The sequence below is a fragment of the Misgurnus anguillicaudatus genome, chromosome 25, assembly GCF_027580225.2.
Source record: "Misgurnus anguillicaudatus chromosome 25, ASM2758022v2, whole genome shotgun sequence".
NCBI lineage: Eukaryota > Metazoa > Chordata > Actinopteri > Cypriniformes > Cobitidae > Misgurnus > Misgurnus anguillicaudatus.
In genome coordinates, this window is record NC_073361.2 from 2,413,045 (window position 1) to 2,440,062 (window position 27,018).

The 27,018-nt window shown below is 36.5% G+C and overlaps 1 protein-coding gene across 4 annotated transcripts in view; it reads right to left on the reverse strand.

Moving 5' to 3' along the window:
• Positions 1-27,018, reverse strand: part of ofcc1 (orofacial cleft 1 candidate 1) — a 149,740-nt gene that overhangs the window by 90,821 nt on the left and 31,901 nt on the right. For all 4 annotated transcript variants that reach the window (XM_055182277.2, XM_055182276.2, XM_073863768.1 and 1 more), the window contains exons 7-10: positions 23,125-23,186; positions 22,008-22,125; positions 19,435-19,674; positions 6,612-6,875 (exon numbers count right to left, since the gene is read on the reverse strand). In XM_055182277.2, the coding sequence (XP_055038252.2) occupies positions 6,612-6,875; positions 19,435-19,674; positions 22,008-22,125; positions 23,125-23,186 (684 nt within the window). The remainder of the gene's footprint in view (positions 1-6,611; positions 6,876-19,434; positions 19,675-22,007; positions 22,126-23,124; positions 23,187-27,018) is intronic.

The window sequence follows — 27,018 nt, forward strand, 5'->3', positions numbered from 1 at the left end:
AATTACCCTTAGATTCACAAACTTTCAAGGATTATTAAGGACCCGTGGGAACCCTGTACATTGTATGTCGACGAGGGCGTCAACGCAAAAGTATATATAAAAAGGCTACGAGGCTACGCTGTAGGACCTATGCGGAAGTATAATGAGCCCTTCCCTTATGCAACAAAAATATATTTCTCAATATATTACATGACAATATATTTAATGTGTCTCCATATATTGTGAAATTTACATAGTAATATATATCATGATATATTATAAAAAAAATATATTATATATGTAAGTGATATATTGCAATATATTATACAATACTGCAATTATTGCCGTTTTCATATATTGATTAAATACATCTCATTATACTATTTAATATATCCCATAATATATTGGAAATATATGAAGTAATATATTGATGCATATATTCTAAATGTATGTAATATATTGAAGTATATATTGGCAATTTAGTAATATGTTGACACATATATTTTAAATGTATGTAATATATTGATACATATATTCTAAATGTATGTAATAGATTGCAGTATATATTGGCAATATATGGAGTAATATGTTGATACATATATTTTATATGTATGTAATATATTGCAGTATATATTGGCAATATATGGAGTAATATGTTGATACATACATTTTAAATGTATGTAATATATTGATACATATATTCTATAAGTATGTAATATATTGCAGTATATATTGGCAATATATGGAGTAATATGTTGATACATATATTCTATATGTATGTAATATATTGCTGTATATATTGGCAATATATGGAGTAATATGTTGATAAATATATTCTAAATGTATGTAATATATTGCAGTATATATTGGCAATATATGGAGTAATATGTTGATAAATATATTCTATATGTATGTAATATATTGCAGTATATATTGGCAATATATGGAGAAATATGTTGATAAATATACTCTTAATGTATGTAATATATTGCAGTATATATTGGCAATATATGTAGTAATATGTTGATACATATATTCTTTATGTATGTAATATATTGCTGTATATATTGGCAATATATGGAGTAATATGTTGATAAATATATTCTAAATGTATGTAATATATTGCAGTATATATTGGCAATATATGGAGTAATATGTTGATAAATATATTCTATATGTATGTAATATATTGCAGTATATATTGGCAATATATGGAGAAATATGTTGATAAATATACTCTTAATGTATGTAATATATTGCAGTATATATTGGCAATATATGTAGTAATATGTTGACAATATATTCTTTATGTATGTAATATATTGCAGTATATATTGGCAATATATGGAGTAATATGTTGATACATATATTATGTATGTATGTAATATATTGCAGTATATATTGGCAATATATGTAGTAATATATTGATACATATATTCTTTTTGTATGTAATATATTGCAGTATATATTGGCAATATATGGAGTAATATGTTGATGCATATATTCTTTATGTATGCAATATATTTCAGTATATATTGGCAATATATGGAGTAATATGTTGATACATATATTCTATATATATGTAATTTATTGCAGTATATTGATAAATATAAATAATTGCCGCTTTTAATATATTGCACGTGAATATAATATGTGTGTTTATATATCTCAAAATATATGCAATATTATATTTATAAATATCCGCCATATTGTATTCCGATTGATATGCAAAAATGTATTAACAATATATGTACAGATATAGTGTCACATGTATGTTTACTATATGGTAGAATATATTTTAAATAATATGTAAAATTATTAGAAATATATACATAAAAATATGTACACACATTTATACCACATATTAACACAGACTAATGGATAATCAAAAGCCACATTTATTTTCTTTTAATCAGGCACACATACTAAAACTAATTTGAGGTAGAGAGCTAAACAGACCTATTACCACCACAAGAGGTTTTGCACATGGTCAGACAATGTGGTTTGCTTTACATTACATAAATGTCTTGCATTACATTAACATAAATTACATTTTAAAAGAGTGACATAAAACAGAAAATATACAAAATATAAATTAAAGCAATTTAAATTACCAAGGTCTATTTATTTCAAACTTTCAGCAGTGCCGTTATACAGTTAAAAATACAATATAAACAAAATGCACAGACAATAATAAATAAATAAATAATAAACAAACTTTCAAGGAGCTTTGGCAATGTGGAAAAGCAAAGAAATAAATTGCCAAAAGAACAGGCCTTTATCCTGGCTAGGAGTCCATCTTGGCTCTTCACTGATTTAATTGACTTATATACCCATGCTTTTGCACTTCAGATGGAGATCATGATGAATCCAAAATGATAATCTTTAATTAATATAAAACAAGGAACATGGAAACTGGTAAACAGCAAAACACACAACACATCACTATAAACAAGAACTGACCTAGACAAAGGGAAAAGCATGGTGTCTTAGCTCGCATATTCTACTGTTGATGGATTTTCTAACATCAGCTTTGGCCTTGGAAACTGGTTTAAAACAGCATCTGTGGAACAAAACAACAACGATTACTCTCTCCCTTCTCACTCCTTCCCCTCTGGTTCACAAAAATCTCTCCTGGAAGAGATGCAATCAAAACTGGAAAGCACCACCTCTGAAAACTATGTACCTTGTAAACTTGAAGTTTCCCTGGGTTGAGAGCATGCCAACAATCAGTCTCCTTCTTGAGTTTTACTGGTGGTTAGCAAACAACTTTTAGGTGCATTACCGCCACCTACTGATTAGGAGTATGAGTTAGAGCTATAGGTCAGGACCTATCAGCCTCCTTGTTGCTAGTCTCTCTTATGTGTCCTGTCCTCTCCTCGCGCCTGAATCTCAGATTCCTACTCAAGCATTATGCTACATCGCCTTTGGCACGCATTCTGGTTGAAGCAGTCGGTGCTGAGTAGAGTACTGACAAACGTAGAAAATGAAAGAAAGGTCTCTGCGGTTTCAATAAAACTGTTATTTGTGTAATGCAGATTTTTGTCTTCAATATTTTCTTTAGGCTATATGCCATGCATATTCATGAATATGCTGTAGTTGTTTATTTGGAAAGTAAAAATTGTTAAATCATATATACATACATACATACATACATACATACATAAATAGCACATGCGTATATTCATGGGCATTGCTAGATATAAAGCTCTACTGGGGCACAGGCCCCCCATTTTTTGCTGACTTTTTTTAAGAGCCTGCTGTGTGCAAGAAGTGTGCAACACTTCACTACAATGTCCTTTGCTTAACCCACTATTCTACAGTTCAACAGTTACTGCAAAAGATACATATATACAAGTATAATCTTCATTATACCTAACATTATTACACATTTCTTGAAACTATGCCTCATATTCTCAAAACAGTAAAGACAATTCCATAAAGTCTCACACAATACTCCAAACATCATATTTTCAGGTCAAAATGAAGCTCTACACTCAAAACCATTCACTCTTACTGAAATACCAAACTTTTCCCTCAGACAACACACACAAGCTTTCAAACACACACACACACACACACACTACAACATAGTATTACACATTGGTGCAATCAATTCAAAACAATATATATCCAAAACTGGTAAGTTGCTGGTGGTTCTCCCCCTCGAAAACCTTTTCACATGACCAAAAAGACACAATCAATGTATGCATTAGCACATTTTTATTTATTCATGTGCTATACACAGCACAACTGTAATTTTATTTCGCCTCAACATCCCGTCTTAGTTCTGGGTCAGGCCAGAGAATCTCATCCACATCACAGGCTATATTGGTCCTAGCCAAACAGCGAGGGTAAAATCCTCTTGCCTGATCCACCCCTTCCATTCATCTGCTGATATGTCTATCTGTATGGAAGGCAATTTGATGCATTTCTTTATTCCAGTAGCATAGTCCAACAGTGTATGCACACTAAAGTTACTGTATAGAGCAGTCTTACTGTAAGTACACCTATCTGTTTTTTCTCCCTGAAGGCTCTGAAGATTGAGGCATAAGTGAAGCGACTCAAATTAGGCTTTACTCGTTGCTCAGCCTCCCTCATAGTCATACCATGGACCAGGACATGGTAAACTAGAGTGGCTTGAATTTCACCTTGAAATTGCTTGTCACCTTGCCCTTCATCTCCTTCCTCCTCTTTCACCACGTCCTCCTCCTCTTCCTCCTCCTTCACCATGTCCTCTTCCTCCTCCTTCACCACGTCCTCCTCCTTTCCCTCCTCCTCTCCCTCCTCCTATTCCTCTCCCTCCTCCTCCTCGACCTATTTCTTCATCATGTTCCCGCCCTCCTCCTTTACCCTGTCCTCTTCCTCCTCCTTCACCACGTCCTCCTTCTTTCCCTACTCTTCGGCCTCTTCCTCTCCCTCCTCCTATTCCTACTCCTCCTCCTCGACCTATTTCTTTATCATGTCCTCTCCCTCCTCCTTCACCATGTCCTCTTTCTCCTCCTTCACCACGTTCTCCTTCTTTCCCTCCTCCTCTTCCTCCTCCTCTTCCTCTCCCTCCTCCTCTTCCTCCTCCTTCTCCTCGACCTATTCCTTCATTTCTCTGTGGATCCATTGTTTCAAAGCTCAATGAACAGATTCAGGCCCTTTTATGTATCTATTGAAGGATCTGATTGCTGTGTGTTCAATTTTGACTTTTAGTGTTTCCAGCTTGGTAATTGTTTGCTAAGCTGTGCTGACTTGAGTGAACAGTATTGAATGCTAGTGCTTTCCATATGACCAGATGGTGTAAGCACTGAGAAATATAAGGATTTGTGTGTAGAGTTTTGAAGTAACAGTTCACCAAAACTGACTCATGTGTTCACCCAGGTGAAAAAGTAGTACACTTCCATAGTGTATTTAAAGTGTTTTATTTTCGCACACTAATTTTGTACTTAATATACTAAAAATTCATCTTTAGTACTTCTTAAGATGTTCTTGGGATCGTCTTGGTGTACTTCGCTGTGCTATTTTGAGACATCATAAATATGAACTAAAATGTGCTAAAAATGTATTTAAAAATGTGTTTATGTACCACTTGTAGTAGACTTGAACCCATCTTTGTATAAAAGTTGTGTTCAAGTTTAATACAAGTGTTAACTAAATACGTTTTTTTATACAGAGATAGTATGTTAAAAGTGCATGTTAGTTCATATTCATGGTGCCTCAAAATAGCACAGTGAAGTACACTTAGATAATCTTAAGAACATCTTGCATCTGTCTCAGCAACAATTCAATTCTACAGACTTGACAAGGTTTTCCTGAGTTTTTTCCTCTAATGTTTCAGACCTGATCGGGTGAGGATGTAGTTTGTCTTACCTCCTTAAAACTCATCATCTCTCTTGTCTGCTTCGCTTTCCCTGCTTTGCACAAAACATGTTCATCTAAAGAAGCCAATAATGATTGAGTCAAAATAAGATTATTATTATTATTTAGAAACTTACTTTAGTCTAGTCATGTTTTCATAAGCTAACTCGCTTGGCGTCACCTTTTGAATGCGGTTGTGTGCAGATGAATGCAAAGACGTGCATGGACATGGATACGTGTGTGCACGAGTCAATGCAACTGCTTCGTCGCTTTTACAAGCGTAAATTGGGTAACTACATTGCATATAGATCCGTTTTTGCCGCGATTATCTTTGTATAGGAATACACTAGTTACCTGCTAAAATTTAAACTTGAGATTTACACCAGGACACAAAAGATTTACACTGGGGCATGTGCCCCAGTAAAAGGGATCTAGCGACGCCCCTGCATATATTGCAGTATATTAAATAATATAAAGACAAACTATTATATGGAAAAACATAGTGCCCTTTTTGGACTTGGTTACAATATATTTTGTATCAATATATACATGAATGGTCTATTCATATACTGCAATATAATGGAAAATATACATTTTAAATCCTATATATGGGAATATACTGCCTAATATATTACATTATATTTTCTATGCATATATTACAATATATTGGGAAATATAAATATTAAATCCGATACATGGGAATATATTGCCTAATATATTACATGATATTTTCCAATATACTGCAGTATATTTTTGTTGCATAAGGGTTAACTCAAAGGTTTTTACTTTGAGAATTCATTTCTTTTTCCTCAATAATATTTTGGATTAGAATTTAGGCAACAAGATGGGTTGGGTTAGGTTGCAGACAATTAAACACTACAAAAACATACAGGTTTTATACCGTAATACCACTAATAATCCAAAATTCTTTATTATTGTACTGTATGAACACAACATACTCCAAATGAGAGAAGCTATTGTTCTCTCGCTTAATCTTATGTTTAGTAACAAATGAATGCTTTTCAGATATACATCTGGATCTGCTAAGCAAAAATGCAGTTTGTTTACAATCTGGCTCCATTTCTTAATTTTCTTGCTAGAGCCGTTTATACTAATGCACACGTGCACGTACACACACACAGAAAAAAGAGAGCGAGAGATCAGGGCCTTTTCTTAATCCTTGAGATTAATCAAGGTAACAGTAAACTAAATGTGCAATTAAGTTCTGTTATTATCTATCTAGCTAAAAAAATGAAGCAAACATTCAGCACAGTTTGAAGACGCACCTTAAAGTAAAGGTTGCACATCCAGTTGTCCAGGTCAGTGGTAAGCAGATGTTCAATTTCGCTGAACTGTTTGAGAGATGGGTCCGGCCCACCACGCAGCAGAGGGGACTTGAACTTCCCATTGAGGACATTTAGGGAGCAGTCACATACAGGAAACACACCCCAACTCACCACACAACTCAGATGACTGTGGTCGCTCGGCAGCAGCGACAGTCTGAATAATAACACGTTGGATGGCAGCAGGTCACACGACGCTGGTAAAACCTGAGAGAGAGATGTGTTTCTGAGATGAAACAATATAAGTGCTTCATTATGACCATGGTGACATACTTTCATTTCATGTTGTTTTTACAGATTGTAGTGTTCATCTTTTAGCATTTAAGGAATTTCAATCTCGTTTGTAGCCAATTCATTAGAACTGTTAACGCGATCACATCAATCTATCACAAGTGCCTTATACCAGATCACACCATGCTCCTATTTTAAACATCACTAGCAGTTTTCACAAATGAATACAAAACGTGTACAGGTATAAAGTATGCAATGCAACAGTAGCAATGTAAAAAAACGATCATGTATTTTCATACATACTTTCTGTTCACTTATTTTAAACTAAAGATTTAAATGTGTTCTTAAAGCTTAGATGAGGAAATTTTAGCAGGATTCAGGAAGCCGCCTGCGAAGGGGCGCCAGCATGTTTTGATTTGAACGTGGCAGCCGTGACATCACTAGAACATATGTAAGCAAAGCAAACACGTTTAAGGAAAAATGCAGAATATCAAGAGAAAGCGGCATGAAGAATTCTAGCATTTAACACGTCGAGATCTTTATTTACCCATCGAGCAGAAGACAGACCTTTAAAAAATGAAGTGACAGAAAGAAGCGCTTGACTTCATCAATCACGCCTGAAATATTCCAGCCCCCCATTAGGAGTAATGGAAAACGGAGGAGACTTGTTTTATCACATTCATCATGTGTTTCTCTTCTAATCGTTTTGTGCTCATACCTAAAAAATGGCATAGATTCCCAGCGTCAGGCCTCAAATTTATGCCATAATCTCCCACATTATACATATTGAAAAATATTTCATATGCTTAATTCACTGAAAAATAAGCAAGAACACTGCTGACTGTATCAATTGAAAAAGAAGAGGAGATTAAAAAAGGAGAGAGAGTGAAAACACGATGAAACGAGTGAGACGCCGTGCTTCGGGTCTATGTAAGTTCTCAGGTGGAACAACTGCATGCTGGGAATCTATTAAAACATCACTGCCATCACATTTCCTTCAAAACAGACCTGTGTTTACGGAGCAAACTCCACAGGAGAAAGAGAAAAGCTCAAACATTTAAAGAAACAGTTCATCTAAAACTGACTTAAAGGAACAGTATGTAAGAAATGTATATCAATTAATCATAATATGGCCCTGATATGTCACTAGACATTAAGAAATCATTTTCATTTCAAATACTTATATCACTTACAACAGTGGTCTGGCCAGGATAATGTCATTTAAAAAGTGGAGTTGCAGACCTCAACTGATGTTTATGTTGTCATGTTGTTTATTGGCCACCAGTTCTGAGATTGCAGTACCAGTTTTGGCCACAATCCTACATACTGTTCCTTTAAGTGGCATAGTAATTTTAACAAAGCTACTGTATGGTCTCACAGGTCTTACGATACAGAATATTTCTGACCCGTGGCGGCAAATTGAGTCGGAATGAGTACATTTTCAAAAATAAGTCATTTTGACATTCTCTATTAAAAAACCTCAAAACGATGTATGATTTGTTGGAATCTGAAAAAAATTACAAAGTCAATTTTGAGAAAAATCTGTTAAAGATTTTTGAAGGTTCCAAAACAAAATCTACACCTTAAAACCACTGGTAAAACTAATAGATTTAGCCAAAAACAACATCTATAGGAAAAATAAATGTTCTCTTTAATTGTTTGATTGACATTGAGACAGTCAACTTTAAAATCTACTGTAATGCAAGGATCTAATATAAGATATCTATATCAGATATTTTTCACTTAAGACATAACAGATTATACTGTATCTGCATATTCTTCTCAAAACAGATATTTTTTAAAACTGTAATTCTGTCTAGATGTGTATATTGGGGATGCTATTATATACACTGAAAAAATTATTTATTCAATTTTTTCTGTTTTTTAAGGTAAGTGGTTGCAATCAATTTATTAAAGCTACATTTAAACAAAAGTTTGTTGTTTTGTTTTTCTCTCTCTCTATATATATATTTTTTTTTTTTAATGTAGCTTAAAGGACAAGTTGGGTATTTTACACTTAAAGCCCTGTTTTCAGATTGTTTATGATGAAATAGAACAGTTTTGACTAAAATTTGGACATATGATGCTGGCCCGAGAATTTTCAGGTGTTTGTTTCTATCCCCTCCCACATCTACAATGTGTGTATAGGTGCACAGGAACAATCCTTCCTAAAATGCATTAAACTTTCGTTTACAAAGACGTGAAACTCACCGAGTGGGTATTCACTGATATGCTCACACAAAAATCGCTGCAAAAGATGCTTTCCAACAATTGTTTTACCATTCGTTGTAAACTTGTGGACCAATTTTTCCAAACGCCTCACACCCGTACATTCTTCTGTTGAGAGCTTAAATAATAGACACTCCAGCCAAGTTGGTGGCGATAATCCACCTTTGCCAATTGCAAGAATACAAACAAGGTGCGGAGTAATACCGTACCTCACAGCACATCTAATACAAGTCAATGGAGTTGGACAAAAACTACGATAAAACCTGTTGGAATGCGTCTTTTGCAGCAATTTTTGTGTGAGCACACCAGCGAACACCCCCGACCACTCGGCGAGCCCCACGTCCCTGCAAATCAAAGTTTAATGCATTTTAGGAAGGATTGTTCCAGCATCATATGTCCAAATTTCAGTCAAAACCGTTCTATTTCATCATAAACAATATGAAAACAGGGCTTTAAGTGTAAAATACCGAACTTTTCCTTTAAATAAATTGATTGCGACCACAAAAAATGTAATAAAATGTAAATGTAAAAAATTTGTAATTTGAATTAACAGTTTTTTTCAGTGTAGGGCATTTAGGATGGTACACCTTTCAGACAATGTACAAATAAAAATAATTTTAAATGTTTAATGAGTATTTAGAGCATTGGGATTGTAGCGAGGCCTAATGTACTTATTTTTATGAAAACCAATTTTGACCAAAATCAACATTTATATTTCTTTTGCCTTTAGCTCAAAATTAGACAGCGCACATTCTGATTCAATTTGCTAGCACGGGTCACAAATAAAGAAGAATACAGCATCACATTGAATGTTTGTGAGTCTGAAGTGATAGATGTGGTCACTATAGTCGGTTTTATCGAACGTACGTGTGTTATCGCCGTCTCGCGGCTGAACCAAAGTGAACTTCCGGTATTTATTGGTCTGGCTAGTGGCTAAACTAATATCTGAAACAAATACCCTGCCAAAAATAAAATGTTTTGGTTTGCTTAAGACGAGGGGGACGACGAGCATGGATCACAACTGTGCGGGAGGTTTGGCAGCCAGGCAAGAATTCAAGGACCTGTAGCTAACATTGTATACATAAATTTTACACATTTGCTCGGTGTAATAGTTGATACGTCTTAGATATCATTTCTGGATGAAGGTAATTTACTTGTCATTTATTTCCCTTGTTATCAGGAATAAACAACTAACGACTTTTACAGTATATTAATGGTATGTGGAAGTCTACCGGATGTTGCGTTTAGTCCACAAAAGCCGTTTGTTTATGTTGTTACTGTTGAAACCGCCTATAAAGTGTTGTTGTATAGAAAAGAGTTTTTCACTGAAACAAATACACCATACAGGTTTTTCACATAAGCATCCGCCATGGACTTCTGGTCTAATTTCAAAGAATTAGTAAACGACTAAGACTCTGGACTGGCAAGTGAAATTTTCTTCTTATCTTTTCTTTGCCTTAACCATCGCTGCTTTTACAACCCACTTGAAGGAAAACCTCAAATCTGCAAGAAGAATCAAGCCAGAGATGCTCTAGAAAAAAACATGATGAGCTGTAGCTTTCCTCCTACTATCACTAATTCCTCGTTTCCTCGGCGAAAGCTGTGAAGAAAAACAGACGAGGCCAGAGCGTGCACTAATGTGGGCAACTGCAAAAGCAAATGAGCCAATTACAGACAAATCTGATGGAAATCTTCGAAACATAAACATCAACAACAGCAACAGGATTGGCTATAAATAAGAGCTGGTAGAGGATAGAGGAGTCTGACACTAGACGATCTCAATGGAGCGCTAAACGATTGCCTGCCAAATCAGAGCCCACGGTTTTGGACGAGAGAGGAGGAGTATTCAGTTAGAGCGGCCCACTCCCTTTTCTTTGTGTGAGATGCTTCTGTCTGCACATATAGGCCTGACTACAGCAACACATGCTAGATTTGCGCCTTTATTTCCAATTTTTTTTTATTTACAGTTTTTGAGATGTTTATAATACTGATTGTGTAAACTTTTATTTGTTTAAACATTTTAACTTTGCTTTCTAGATCGTTTTGGCACCAGCTATGCTATCTATTTTGTTGCTATACAAATTTATAGGGAGAAAGGAAAATTCAAATGTTCAAAAAATAAAAATCATAAAACAAAGCAGCATTTTAAAGAATTGTTTCTAAGCACATTATAAATGTTAGAATTGTATTTCTAAAACAAGTTACAAAGAATGTAGTACTAAAATGTGAAATTACATGTACAGTACACCGTTAAACGATTCTTTGGGTGCGGCTAAATGGTGACTCGATGACGCATTAGAGCCACTGAACATTTCAGAGCAGAGAATCCTGTTTTCCAAGATTATGATTAAGGGAGAAGTAACAGCAAAATATGTCTCTGTCTAAAACATTATCTTTTAAAATTACGTTTTTATGAAAAAATAGTGCTTTCGCCCCTGCTCTCCCCTACTCTTTTATTTATTTCGCTTTTTTAATCATTTACATTTGGCAGGGTGGTTAATATCTCATTTTTCTGTGGTGTGACAAACTAAGAACACATTTAATATTGGACTTTACACAGACTTAAACACTATTCACTACATGCGCCGCAAATTCATTCAGCGAATTGAAATCTAGTTTGCTATGTTTTTTCTCTTTTCTCAGTATTGTAGTTTTACTTGAATTCTGACACTGCTGGAATGTTTCACAGCATTTCTACTTCATTTTCATCCCAGTAAACCCTCTACTCTTATATAAATGAATTATAAATTTGATTTACGTTCACACACTAAATGTCATGTTGGAAAAGCAGCTGTTTTATTCACAGTGACTGTCCCTCAAGTCATACCATGAGCAGTTTTTAATACACTCTCTTTCCACTTCCATACACACACTTACTGTTTAATATCACATTTCATAAGCCTCATTCTGCCTCTATATTACACAGCTCAAGTGGAACCATTCTGAAAATAACTGGAGTACTTCTGCAGTGGAGGACACTATTGTATCATTGCTGATGATTTTAAGTTTGCACACTGAAAATATGTTACGTTTAGTATATAGTAACATACTGTAATCCTAGGCATTCATATTTTCTACACATTCCCACTTCCTTGTCGAATACGTGATTGTGTTAGGTCAGTTATTGCATAATTGCAGTCTGGTATGTAAGGTATAATTGACGATGGGCCGTTGAATTATTAAAAAATAATGCACACCTGAGGTGGTAATGCAGATACGACCTGAATCGTATAACAATGTGAACAAGTTGGCCTATAAATCTATTTACATACCTGCAAACTCACAAGATGTGAAAAAAGGTGACAATGTTCCAAAAAAATTGTTTAGGGGAGTCTGTAGAGAAAAATTGTGAATTTAACATTTTGGTGCACTCAAATGCAAAAATCAAAAAAGTTTAAAGTCATAATTTAGCAAATGTAAAATTGGAAAAAGGGGAAAAACAGAATTGTGAAGTGTTACATGGAACTACATAGTGTGATTGATTTCATTTAACTCGTGCACAACAACGCTGGAATACAGAATATTATTTCAGAATAATAACAGTTATAAAATTGACTATTATTCCTAGTTCATCATTTATCGCTCTCATGTCTAATGACCTGCGCATTCTTGAAAGACGTTCTGAAGTTGTGTTTGACTTGACGCAAAGCTGCTAGACCTCGGAAGATAATGCGCATGGTATTAAAAACGCATCGTGCAAATGAGCGGTAAAAACCCGGTCTGCAATTTCGTACTCAAGAGCATGAATCCTACCTTTCATATAAAAGAAACACTCGCTTCGTGTCAGTGGAAAGTGGTCGCTTAAATATGACCAGGGGTTTCTTTTATTAGATTTGAACTGAGGCGGGTCTGCATTAGCACGCACCTGTCTCGTCCATCTTCATACTTCTTTTTGCATGTTCCCCCGCCCATCAATTCACCTTGCTTTTTTTTACTCAGCAACGGATATGATTTAAAATGTAGCGAAGCAAAACATACTTAAGTAAAAGTAAAAGTACAGATTTTAAAAACTACTCAAAAAAGTTAAAGTACACAAAAAACTACTCAATTACAGTAACATGAGTAAATGTAATTTGTTTCTTTCCACCTCTGACCATTCACCATTTACGTTTGAAAAACGAAAACTAGAAAACAACAGCAGAGTTATTTTAAAAGCCTCTTTTTCCCCCACGGAATTGAAGGCCATAACGACAGGTAACACTTTCGGCTGTTTCGAATCTCATAATAACTCAATGGACAGAATAGCCGTTTCTTAATATTACTGTTTCTTGGTCACAAAGTGTAGTTTTAAGATTAGTTCAGTCGAGAATATATATGTATAATTGTCACAAAGTGACTTTTATTGGCGGAACGACGAGGGTGACGATCGTTCCGCCCGGAGGGTTTTAATGCAACACCAGGCCGGTTCCGGTCGATAAAAAGGGCGTGGAAGGAAACGGACGTCAGAGTTTGTCTCAGGAGTTCGTTTTTGGGGCGGTCCTGTTCCCTGTGGGCGACCGCGGGGATGCGGTGAAGGGGGACGCCGAAAGCCGGAATAAACAGTCGTGCACGACGCCAAGGGCGGGCGTAACAAAAGCCTTCTAAGAAGGGGTCGGAAGGCCCCGTTGATCTGGCGGTCGCAAAGAAGCGAAGCGGAAAGAGGACGGGGCTGAAGGAGACGAGAAGTGTGTGTTGTGTTTATTCTGGCCAGTGCTGTGAGACGGAGTGATCAGCGAACCTGGAGAGACGTAGTGTTGTGAATATTGCATACACTAGACCTCTGGAAGAGAGAGGAAAGCATCGAGTGTCAACAAAACTGTGAGTACGTGGGATTGTTGTCTTGTCAGTGACATCTTTGCTAACCGTGTGTTCTAGTGCATCTCCTGTGTGCTCACTCGGTGTGTATACGGCCCCACACATGGAAAGGAGTGGTGGGCGAGCCGAAGCTAGCTACGAAGAGGAAAGAGGGTGTTACAAGTCGTGGCTTTGACGTTTCAATCTGGTCATCCTCCGTACTAACCCCTTTCAAATATTCAGGACTATTTTCCGGCCCAACGTGGTGATCGGACCTTAATTCACCATGAGTGTGTGTGAAGTGCAGTGGGTGAGTCTTTTTGACGTGTATACACCTGAAGAATCGTAGTGTTGTGCTGTGTTCATGTTGTCAATGATCACTCACTAGGCCGAAGAGGAAGCCCTGTGTTGGAGGAAGTGGACTGGGGTCGGTGGACAATGACTGTATCTATATACGCCCGACTGTACCTCCATTCGCCCTTCTGTTCGAAAAGCTAAGACCCCAGTGTACCTCCCTGAATACTCATCTGTATGCCCAAAGCAAAGATCCCGTGTGCCCTCCTGTATACTCACCTGCACGCCCGGAGCCAAGAGTCCAGTGGACCCAAATGCCCCTCCCCGGTGTGTGCCCATGAGATTGAAGGACTGAGAAATCCCTTTTTTAAGTATTTAATTCCCCCTATACGTTTTTTTAATATTTAATAAAACTTGTTAATTTTTATTCCTTTGTCTGTCTGGTCATTGGGGTGTTTGGGGACCTCCTCGGGGTGGAAGCAGAACGAGGGGCGTGACCTGCGACAGGGGCGGTCCGCTCCCACCTGTGACATAATATTCAAATCTGCAATCGATTAGTAAATATAGCGCCTGTTTGAACGTTTGCTTAGAAAGATTCGGTACGTAAGAACCAGAGCCATAAGTGGACGTCAGTGTTCACTCACCCTGCTGACCACCGCCCTCTCTGGGATACATCTCTGACAGGGATTCCCTGGCTCTGATGTTGGCCCTGTCTGTGTTTAATGGTCAAAAATGAGATAAAATCAGCACTATTTGGTGTCATGAAACTATTACTTGTTTTCTTATTCATATTCTTATCCAAATAGGCACGTATGGTCGGGTTGCGATTTTGGCACTTTCATGTGTCTCGTGAATAGTTTGCCATACAGACCCGTTTGCCACTGCACCTGCATTAACGACGACAGTGGGGCCTCCGGCCTTAGTCAAACAGGTTGACACGTATGGTCAGGTTGCGATGTTGGCGTTTTCTCCTGATCTTGTAAATAGTATGCAATATAGACCCCTTTGCCACTGAACCTGCATTAACGACGACAGTGGGGTTACAGGCCTTAGTCAAACGGGTCGACTCGAAAATCGACTCGAAAATCACATACAAAAAGCAACCATAAACGTAGCTTAGACACTTCTTTTTTCATCAACGCGAGGAAATTATCACAGGGGCTGTTACACTTGGTATTAAGATGTGTTTTCGTAGATCAGATCACAAGTGGACGAGAGAGACACATTACGTTTACACTTGCTGTTTAAATCCTTCTCTTTTTGTCCATTTTCGACCGCTTCTCTTCAGATTACTGAGGAGATGGTCTGTGGACGAGTCCCTCTCCTGTCATTTAATCATGAGCTGCTGGAGTAATGGTCGACAGGTTTCATTTTCTCTTAAAGATCGGAAGGTGACCCTTAGTTACCATATATACCGTCGCAGTGGGTCCCCAATTTGCAAAATCCTCAACTGTGGATAATATAATTATGCCGCAATAGTTAGTCTGTCTGAAACTAAGCTGATTAAACCACATCACTATGTGACACTTGCATTACATGTGAACGGCCCCTATGCTAATATGATTTTGTTTTTCTCTCCCTGTCTCGTCCTCGACCCTGAGGACAATGGGACAAACAGACCCAGTTCCGGTAGATGTGAAAGTCGGCACACCTCTGATCTACTGGTCGTCCCTCAATGTGATGCCCAGCTGATGCCTGACCAACGATCACCGTCAGAACCCGCTTAATCTCCGTATCCGTTTATATGTGTTTATATACATGTATATCTCCCAAGGGTTTTTCCCTCCTAGGACTTTTTATTTTTTATTTCCTCAGCTAAACAACCCGGGGTTTTAGTTTTTTTTCTCCTAGGGGTTTTTTTACCCCGGGGAGGTATCCTGCTTGGGCTTAACTTAGCTTCTTCATCTAGACGTTACATTAGTAATAAGCTCGCTCATAATGTCGAGTCATAGCCGCAGCTAAATTGAATGCTTATGCTAACGTTTATTATGTTGTGCTATCTGTCGTTTTTCTGTGCTTTTACTGCTTCTATTAATGTAAAGCTGCTTTGAAACAATTAAGTATTGTGAAAAGCGCTATATAAATAAAATTGAATTGAATTTAGTGTCTTTTGTGTTGTTATTGTTTCATTAACTTTTACCTCGCGCCAAAACAATATTTATATAACGTTACTATTGCTTTCCCATTTAATCTTAACGTGATATGAGCACTCGCTTATTATTAGATTTGGCCTTGTCAGTACTATATAAAACAGTTTTTTATAAGTGTCAGAGAGATGTTTTTTGCATGCTGCTTATAAATATATCAGTGGATATCTCATAACGTGTTTTAATAGTCACATCACATTCTGAGGAGATAATGATTGTTTTCATTCCTTTTTCCAAGTGTTAATCGTCCATTACTCCACTTAAAGCTCCACTGTGTAGGATCTACTCCCATCAAGCGGTGAAAGTCTATATGACAACCAACTGAATATTACTTTCTAGCCCCCCCCCCATTCGAAACGCGTTTTAACTCGTACGGTGGCCCGGCCGTGTCATGGCAAGGTTAACATGGCTTCCAGTAGCTACAAAGCAAAAGCAATGAAAAAAAATGAACAATTTGCAATGTCATTTGCGTGTGATCCATCAAAGCACACAGATTTATGTTTAACATGGAAAAAGTCTGATTGTCATGATATGTCCGCTTAAAATCACATACAAAAAGCAACCATAAACGTAGCTTAGACACTTCTTTTTTCATCAACGCGAGGAAATTATCACAGGGGCTGTTACACTTGGTATTAAGATGTGTTTTCGTAGATCAGATCACAAGTGGACGAGAGAGACACATTACGTTTACACTTGCTGTTTAAATCCTTCTCTTTTTGTCCATTTTCGACCGCTTCTCTTCAGATTACTGAGGAGATGGTCTGTGGACGAGTCCCTCTCCTGTCATTTAATCATGAGTGGGAGTAATGACGGGTTTAAATGGACGCGAACTAATATGTCATAGTCCAATGCTTATGTTTAAGTAAACGTTACATGTCCGTGTATATGTAAGAGCTTTCTCTGATATTGGTAATAAGATCGTTCAACTTTCACACGCTTGTAAAATGAAACGAAAGACGCGCAGATCAGACACTTTTATCAATGAAAGGCTAAAAATAGCGCTGTACACCGTGTGTTTGTGTTAGAGGTCAGAAAAGATGAAAAACATTTATCTCAGTACCTCAGATTACATAAATGGGCGGAGAGACGACGTGTGGCTGTTCCAAGACATTAAACCACATGCATGTTTACACTAACAAGTGTTACGCATACCCATGTTCAAGTTTACAACATAAACTGTATAGATGTAAACAAATATGCTGAATTACCTGTGGTGAAGAAAGTAACTTAGCAACTTCATTGTCCAATGAGCCCCATCTTGGAAAACTCCAATATTGACTTTGGTCTTGATGTTTTTCCTGTCGCGTTGTCGTTTAAAATCCCTGTTTCGCTTCCTTGGCGACTTGTTTTAATGTCCTCGAGAAGAGTTCTTCAACAGGCTTTCAAAGCATTAGATCGCAGGTTTATCACGGCGTGCAGCCGAAGGATTCAGTCTAACGCAGGTCGCATATCCGGGCTGCATACGTCATCAAGCCTGGTTTATTTAAATTAACTGAGCATTACATTCGCAAGTCATAAGCATATTACATCAATTTACAATTAACTAAGAATAAATGTCAGCTTTATAATTGTTAATATTCTGAAATAAGACTGTCTTGATGACGTATACCGCCTACACATGCAACCTCCGTAGGCTTCAGCTCGCGGCCAGCTTGAGTGTACTCTGAAAGCGCGAAAGGCGGAGCTTGAATTTCAGAAATGTCCCTCGTCGTCGAATGTATTTCAAAGATGGAGGCACAACATGGATTCAGCCAGAGAGCGCTACGGTGGTATGTATTTTAAATAGCAGATTCTACACTTAAGAGAATACTTTGATTAGTGGGGTGGAAGTAATTACACATGAATGAGCACATACTTTTGGAAGAAAACATGGGTTTTTGCTAAGAATTAACTCAAAAAAGTACACACTGGAGCTTTAAGTTTAACGCTGTTTCGTGACTGACTTTTCCAATGTTTGAAAATTAATACTACTAGTTTAATATGTTCCTGCGGGCCTTATTTATAGACACGAGTCCCTTGCCTGTCAGTTGCTGTTGCCCATGTATAACAGGTTTGATGCGGTAACGTTAACTTTAGGAAAAAATGTATCACGACAAACTTACTTAACCAACTAAAAGACTACACTTAATTTGGCAAAATTTAGCAACTTGTACCCAAGTCAATTTAAAAACATAACATCATAAGAAACAAACTTACCTCAGAATTGCTGATGTTAAGTACTACAATTACTGATAAAAAGTAGCACATAAAAAATAAGAGGATGACCTTATCTTGCTTTTGAATACTGAACATAAATGTATGCTTTATTTGTTAAAATTAAATGAATCTGTTATTTCAATTAAGCTTGGCATAGTGGTATGGAATTGTAATGTGTTTAAATGACCGGGAACCACGTCATAGGTGTGCGCGTAACGTTTGTCAACCAATCAGAACAATGCATTTAATTACCCTATGTTATAATTTTGTTTAATGAATGCTTAATTGGAAAAGTGAGCATTGTTGTTTCAATAAAAGGCATCCTATTGATATAATCAACAATATTATTTAAACACAACACAAAGTCACATATAAAAAATGCCATGATGCGGTTACTCTGCTATCACATGTGTGAACTTCTGGTCATACATCCATTAAAAATCATTTTAACACCGGTTACTGCAAAAAATGGATCTAAAAGTTTGTTTTTGGAAAAGCTTTTTGCAGAAGACAATTTATATTTATTTATTTTTGTTTTGTTGTCAAGGTGTTTGCATTAAAAAGCTATAAAGCCCAAAAATGGGAAAATGGATATGCTTTCAAAACTCATTATTTTTGCCAACATGATGACAAATGCCCTCAGTGGTGTATGTCAGATGACAGACAGCCCCTTTGAGCGCCGCTGGTGATTGATAGCGGTAAAATATCCCACGATCTGTAGCATAAAGGTGATGAGGTTTGATTGCTGTGCTCTTTAATACACCATGAATCCACTTACACAAATCTACACACATCCGATTGGTTCTTTTAACATTAGCCATTTTGTTGTTGAGGTTAAATAAATGCCATGGCTCTGGGCGTCTCAGGAGGGCAGCTCGCTAGGGTTTTCTTACCATGTAGAGGCTCTGGTTAATGTTGAGCTCTGTGTCACAGTATCGGCCCTCGTGTTTCACGGGTTCTGTGCTTCCAGACCACTGCTGCTCCTGTAAACGAGACCACCGCAGCGTGCAGCCACCCAGCTCAGTCTGGAGAGACACATTCAGTGAGTACAGACCTTTGGGCAGCTTGTCTCTCACGGCCCTTAGACACAGAACATGCACTTCAATGGCCTGTGGAGTCCTGGTCCATTCCACCTACAGACAGAAAAAAAAATGATTTGTGTCGAAACACAATTTCTTTTCTATTATCTGTTTAAACAGGATGCTGAATGTATCACAAAGCTTGTCTGTTTGTCTTTGAAACAGTTTGTTTACAGCTCTGCCCAACTAAACAACATGGCAATAGTGGTCCACCAGCAGCACACATGCACTGAATGGACCAACATTGAAATGAATGCTGTTGGCCTTTTCAGCAAGGCTGGTCTACTTCACCTTCATTTTAAAATCTCTTCAGTAAAAGGGATTTTCAGAGATTTTTGAAAATCCCATTAGCATGCATACCATTGTGACAGGTGCTTGTTTTATATTTTATCATTCATACCATTTTAATGTGTTTTTTATAATGTTTTAAGTTGCAGTTTCTAAAAAAGTTAGAAAACAACTTATTTTTAAGGACAACAAAGTTTTACCAAAGTGCCTTGAAACTTGTGTTAACATGATTTCAACTAAAACAGGAAGTCAGTGCAGAAAGTAGCCCCTCCCACCTTTAAAGTAACCAGTAGTGTTTTGCTTATGGCAGATTGTGAGCTCCAAAGTTGAATAAAAAATCTTAATAGATTTCCGATTTAGATTTAATATGAAACAATCACAGAATAAAAACAATAACAATGTGTCATTTAGTTTGGTGCATGGCAGCAGGGTTTGTTTCTCTTCTACTGCCATTTATAATGGCGAGACTTTCTAACCGTTTGCGATGTTTGATCTTCTCCACAGCGTTTATAATACATTAAACTGTGTAGACAGTGGGTTGGATATATATTTACATGTATATCAAAACAAAATAATAATATAATACATTAATTCAATATTTTAAATAAATAGGAATACCCTTTTAATATTTTAATAATGTATTGTGTTTGCTTGTATGTCTTTTTTGTGTACATCTGTAAACTTTTTCGTTAGTGCACATTTTTACAGGTTTTTAATTGTTAGAATTGACCTGTACTGAGAAACATGGTTTATTAAAACCGGTCACAGATTTTTAGGAAGCTAAAGGTGAGCAAAAGTACCATAACACTGTGACACAGATGACATCAATGAATCCTTCACACCCCTTAGTTTTTCGAGCACACAAGCGGCCTTTCACCGAAACCTTGCTGATAGTTCACAATCACACATGCATACACACACAAAAACTTATTTTCTTTCTAAGTATAGCCTAATATTCCAAGATTACGCTTTCTCCTTAATTATTTTCATTTTAATTAGTAAATCTTAATTAACAATGAACGTTTACCCTTAAAATTTTTGGCGTGAGAAGGAAGGAGGGTGGGGGGGTAGCGAGTGAATAAATATGACAATCTTTTCAAGTCCTGAAGGCAGGATTAGCGATGCAGGCAGGCTTAGTTATTAAACACGTTCTAAATTAAATGCCTCCATGAATTTTGTACAGAAATATATTTTCATAGTTTTGCATGCCAAATGTGACATTTTATATTTGAGATTCATCTGCCACTGTAATTTTGGAAATGTCATATAAACAAAGATTTTGTCATTTACCAATGAAATTACTATGCGTGGCAGGTCGGCCATTGCTTTTCTGGCTGCGCGGGTTGTTTCAAGTCAGCAAGCCATAAAATATCTTTATCTCTCTGAAACACAGCAATTTGAGAGATAATGGAACAGTGACTGGGGGGCACAGATGCCAGGCTGAGGAATTATACCACAATCGCACTGCGTTTACTGCCTCCCTCAAAGATGACGCGCTCCGTCTGCAAACTGCTGCTGCTGTTTTGGACTTCTTAGAGGACTCCAAACATTAAGCGCAATAACACACACTCGCTTTTCTTTTAGTTTTGGTAAAAACGTCTCTAAAACATGTTGTGGATAAATGCAAAAAGTTGTGTATGTTATGAAGGAATGTCCAGTACAAAAGAAAAATAGGTAACACTTTACAACAAGGTTCATTAGTTAACATTAGTTAATGTATTAACTAACATGAACAAACAATGATCAATACATTTGTTACAGTATTTATTAATCTTTCTTAATGTTAGTTAATAGAAATGAAGCTTTTAATTTTTTGTTCATGTTAGTTCACAGTGCATTAACACGATTTTAATAAAGTATTAGTAATTGTTAAAATTAACATTAACAAAGATTAATAAATGCTGTATAATTGTTTATTATTAGTCCATGTTAACTAATGTAGTTAACTATTCTTAACTAATGAACCTTATTGTAAAGTGTTACCAAAAAAAGAAATATGAAGAGATATGAATCGTTAACTCAAAATGATTTGTGTCCTGTGTGTCTCAGAATATAAGACATTTTTCACTTGTTTGTTTTGTTTTGTTCGGTGTGTCTACCTGACAGTGCTGGTCAGTTCTGATGCCTGCTGGCTCTGTACTTCCTGACACTTCTATAATCTCACCGTATTGGTCGATGACTTCTGTTTGTCGCTGACGCAGAACATTTACTGCTGTCCTGCTGAGATATACAGACGCACATAATGAATAGTAAAACTCACAGTGAAAAGCCAGTTTTCTTTGCTCACTCTTTATATATATATATATATATATTATATAATAATAATAACAACAAGAAAAATAATAAGAATAATAAACTAACATTTTTTCTTGGATTTTGGAAATTTGATAGGTGTTACAGAAAGAAATACTGATTTTTAAATTACAGGCTCATTTGACAACTTGAAATCTTAAATAACTTCTTTAAAGTTTATTTGTGATAAATCAATTCTAACGTGTCCTGTGATTTCTCATTTTCAAGTATAGAAAAAAAAAACTTTTAAAGTGCATAGTGTGAGGACACCATGTCAGCCATGACTCAGAGTGACACAATATACAAGTTTAGCGTTATTATAATGTTTTCTTTCATAATGGGAATGTATTAAGCCTTTTTTTTAATTTATCCTAGGGGACAGAAAAGTTCCTAGGACATCACAGTAATTGTTCACAGAATGTGGAAGGTTGATGTGATCTGATACAGATGTCTCATCTAACTTACAGACATTCAGCACTTATATGAAATGACATGGAAAGGGTCATCTAACAAACCTCTGCACCAGTGTCACGATTTCATTACATCAGTCTTTGTGCTGCTGCACAATTATCAAAAACTTAAACATGGTCGACCCTGCAGGCCTGACACTGAGAGAGAGAGAGAGAGAGAGAGAGAGAGAGAGAGAGAGAGAGAGAGAGAGAGAGAGAGAGAGAGAGAGAGAGAGAGAGAGAGAGAGAGCGCTGTAGACTTTAGTAGTGAACAGGGTGAATCTGATGTTACTTTGCATCCAATGACACAGACAGATTTTCCCCCTTTGGCAACTTACCCAGAATGCACTGGTAGAGACAATACAATGTAGAGTATATTATATCTCCTCACAAATGTCAGCAAAATGTAAATGGTTTTGGAAACACAGATTAATGATTATTTCACATCAGATGGGATGTAAAGGAATTCACGCACCGTTGGAAAACATTGTAGAGTTTTTCCTGAAGAACTGCCTCCTTCTTATCTATGTGCCTGATCTACAGAAAGAAAATCTATTTTTACAATGAAATTAGCCATATTTATCACGAACATCAAGAAATACTTTAGGAATATCTGATTATACAATATAATGTAAAAGCCAAAGTCAATTACAGCACAGCATTGACAGTGAACACTCTGCCATAAAGTGAAGTAACAACTAAACAATCTATGCATTAGCATGTGTAGTAAATGAGAACGAGATTTGCATTCTGTAAAAATATGAGAGTTTAAAGAATAATGTTAGGTTTAGGTAAGTGCGGCTTTTTGACTTAGTTTTATTTTTAATGGTTGTTTGCCGTATAAGAACCAAAGAGGTGGTCATAGAGGTCCTAGTGTGTGAAAATGCCAGAAAATAAAAAAATTGGCACAAAAAACCAATACAGTGTTCAACATTATATACAGTAGCCTATATCATATTTCTATCTCATTTTGATATTCATCTGCAGATCATCTTCAGCAGGTCTAAATGCCTTAAGTAGCTGATATCTTGTTGGCCGATTAGATATTTAAAACGTCTTTAAAACATGCTGTTTCTGCATATCAGATGTTAATCTGGAGTCCCTTTAGAGTAATATTACACCCTTCATATTTCCAAAGAGTCTTTAGTTTTGTTAGATTCATAAAAGACAGATTAGCTTTACCGATTCTTTCGATAACGTACAAAAAATTCGAAAGGAGGAGTTACTAGCTGCGGGAGGAGCAAGTCACGTAACAATTTATACAACACTGACTGGATAACTTATGATTCACTACATGTTAGTGTTGTTTATATAATAAACGTGCCTTGTTGAGTCTTGATAATAAACAAAGCTGTCGCGTGTATAGAGGGTATGCATTGACGTCACTTTTCCACGTGACCATGCCAGAGCTTGCCTGGTTGAGTGGCAAAACGTGCAACAAAATGGCTGGTTTTTATAGCACCTGCTGCGAAAATACCAGTAAAACTGACTATTATCAGCTTAAATTAAATTTAGTTGGACTTGATAGCAGAGGTGGACAATACTTAGTTACATTAGTTACATTTTCCAAGCATCTGTGCTTTATTAGGATGTTTGTATTGGAAAATTTTACTTCACTACATTCCAGTGGCGAACCGTGAGTACTTCAGCTGGGCCTTCAAAATATGCAATGAAGTGCAAATGCCTCTCCATGCGCAATTACGCATGGCGCAATAAATGAAAGTCACAAATTTAATGGATAGGTTCTACTTACTACACCGCCTTAATTCTTAAAAACAGGAAAATGGTGACAAGTGAGCATGGGGGAAAAAACACCAAAATAAATTGAGAGTAGTTTGTTTTTCATAAATTTTAAAATTCAGAATATAATACTAGGCTATTCGTATTTCGTTAAATCATACAGTGAACGTGTAAAAATTCTGAGCACGCAAAGTTAAATTACAGAATAGGCATCGTTTGCCTTTAAATGCAGTTTTAAAGTTTAAAATTACTTTAATCTAACTGATAAACACAAATACAGACTCTGCTGCTCTGTAAATTTGCATTTAATTTTTGTTTTTTGTAAATATATATTTAGCTGTAGGATAGCTTGTTACTCTTTTTTCATAAGGGGAAATATAGCACCCTGCGTTCTCAGTGCACCTCCTTGTGGCTTATAACTGTTATATTTTGCGGGCTCGCAAAATCCCTAGCCCGAGCCCCGGTGAATGTTTTTGCATTCTCTGAGATTTAGTTAGGTAATTATATTGTATGTAATTCGGCGTCGCCTGCAGTCATTACTATCCTCAAGTAAAACTGTCAGGAAGTGAAAGTATAATTAAACCCATTATTTTTCTCGTGTTCACGTCTGATATGCGCAGCTCAGCTGCATGCGCATCTCTCGGCTGTGCTCTTCACGAGTACCCGCTTAAGTAATTTCGTTTTTACCTCAGCCCTATCAAACTAGCCACAACGTCAATCACGTTTTCTGCCATTTACCTCAACCACTCTCACCGCAGAGATTCGGGCCATTAGACGGTCTATGATTAGGACTTCTTCTTCTTTGGTGTTTTACGGCAGCTCGCATCCAGCTTGTTGCATGATTAGGACTTCATGAAGGCTTACAATGCTTTGTTTTTTACCCGCCCACTTGAAATCAAAGCGTGATTGGTCGATTTGCCCGTCACTCTCCACACCAAAACACATAGCTTGGCCTTCCTTGGGATTCTTGAAGTCCTAACCAATGAATGAGCCAATTTACCGGGCCTTAATAGAGACAGACGATTCTGATTGGATATGAACCTGACAGTAAGCTTAACGTTAGAACATAGATGAGAGAAAATATATTACATGTATTAAATTAAATTAAATATAAATTTAAACATGTAAAAACATATTTTTATTGAATACTTTATTATTTATTAGTATTATTATAAAAAATATTTTTATTAATTTTTTTAGGCCTTCTCTGAAGGCGTAGAAGGCCCTGAAGGTTCCCCACTGCTACATTCTAAAGCATATAATCATACTGTGTATTCTTTAATATTGCATATTTAAATGTATTTAATACCTAATTACATTAACATTGTGTACTTTTACTTGAGTAAAAGTATGTTAATGTACTTAAATATTAAATGTAAAACAAACATGTGTATTTTATGATATGTAATAGAATAAAAAATATGATGAAATGCTTTGGAATGCATGTTTTACAAAGAAAAACACGGAAAAAAACAAATACTTGAAAAATACTTTTAATTAGAAAGTAAAACCTCTGCTTGATAGTGACCCTAGCAACTTATCAACCCACTGTCTGTGGATGTTGGCATGAACGATCTATTTACTTCTCCTTTCAGTGTTTTTGGCAGTCTGTAAAGCGATAGCTGCGAATTCTTGTTAATCTGTTGGTACAGTCTATCGCACAACAGCTTTTTCCCATTTCGACGCGTTTTCACCGTGTTTTCGGCGATGTCACGCTGTACTCAAATGCTGCCGCTCTGTCTTTTGACACTCAGTGGGCGTAACCGTAGTCCCTCTCGCCGACGGTGACGTCATGTGCATTCTCTCTATTGATGCCTGTAACTTAGCGTCCTCGGTTTCCCTCTCCCGCTGATTGACATGTGGGTGTGGTTTTCCAGGGGAAGTGCCCATAAAAAGAAGTTATACATTTAGCTTACCCCTGAAACGTCTGCTGGACTCGTATTCGAAAAAAATATTTCCGAAACCTGTACGAACCCTGGCGAAGTGCATTCGGCACAGAAATACTCTGTAACACGTCCAACTGTTTTTTTGACACTATGCATTTGTTTAGCATGAGGAAACCAACTCTTAAACTGTGTTAATAATTCTGAGTGCAAGAAATACCATTGAACCCCAGTTGTACATGATAAAGCAACGACCAAATGTTGCTGCATTTGACAGCTTCTATCAATGCACATCTGCAGAACACTTTCCTAATTTAATCCTACATTTCTTTAAAAAATACAAAGATTACAAAAAGTAACAGAACAGAACAAAAAACAGAACAGAGTTCAAAGGTGTCCAATCTAGTTCATTAAGTCGTTCAAACTGACTTTATTGCAGAGCATTTTGGAGTAGAATAATCAAGAGGACAAAAATGTCCAGTATTGTTGCTTTTCATAGTACATAATTCTATGAAATTCTAGTAATAATTGTCTAATAATATACTTGTGTGTTTAAATGATATTTGATTGATGGCAACAGACAGCAGAAGGTCTTTTAGTAGCGGATCCTGTACCTCAACAAATCTTATTTGACATACCTACGGTAATCTTTTCCTTTTCTGGACACACTTCAGTACCTTTGAATTTCCCCTTAAGAATGACATTACTCTCTGCATTCTCGCCCACACCTTTTCCACCACTATTCT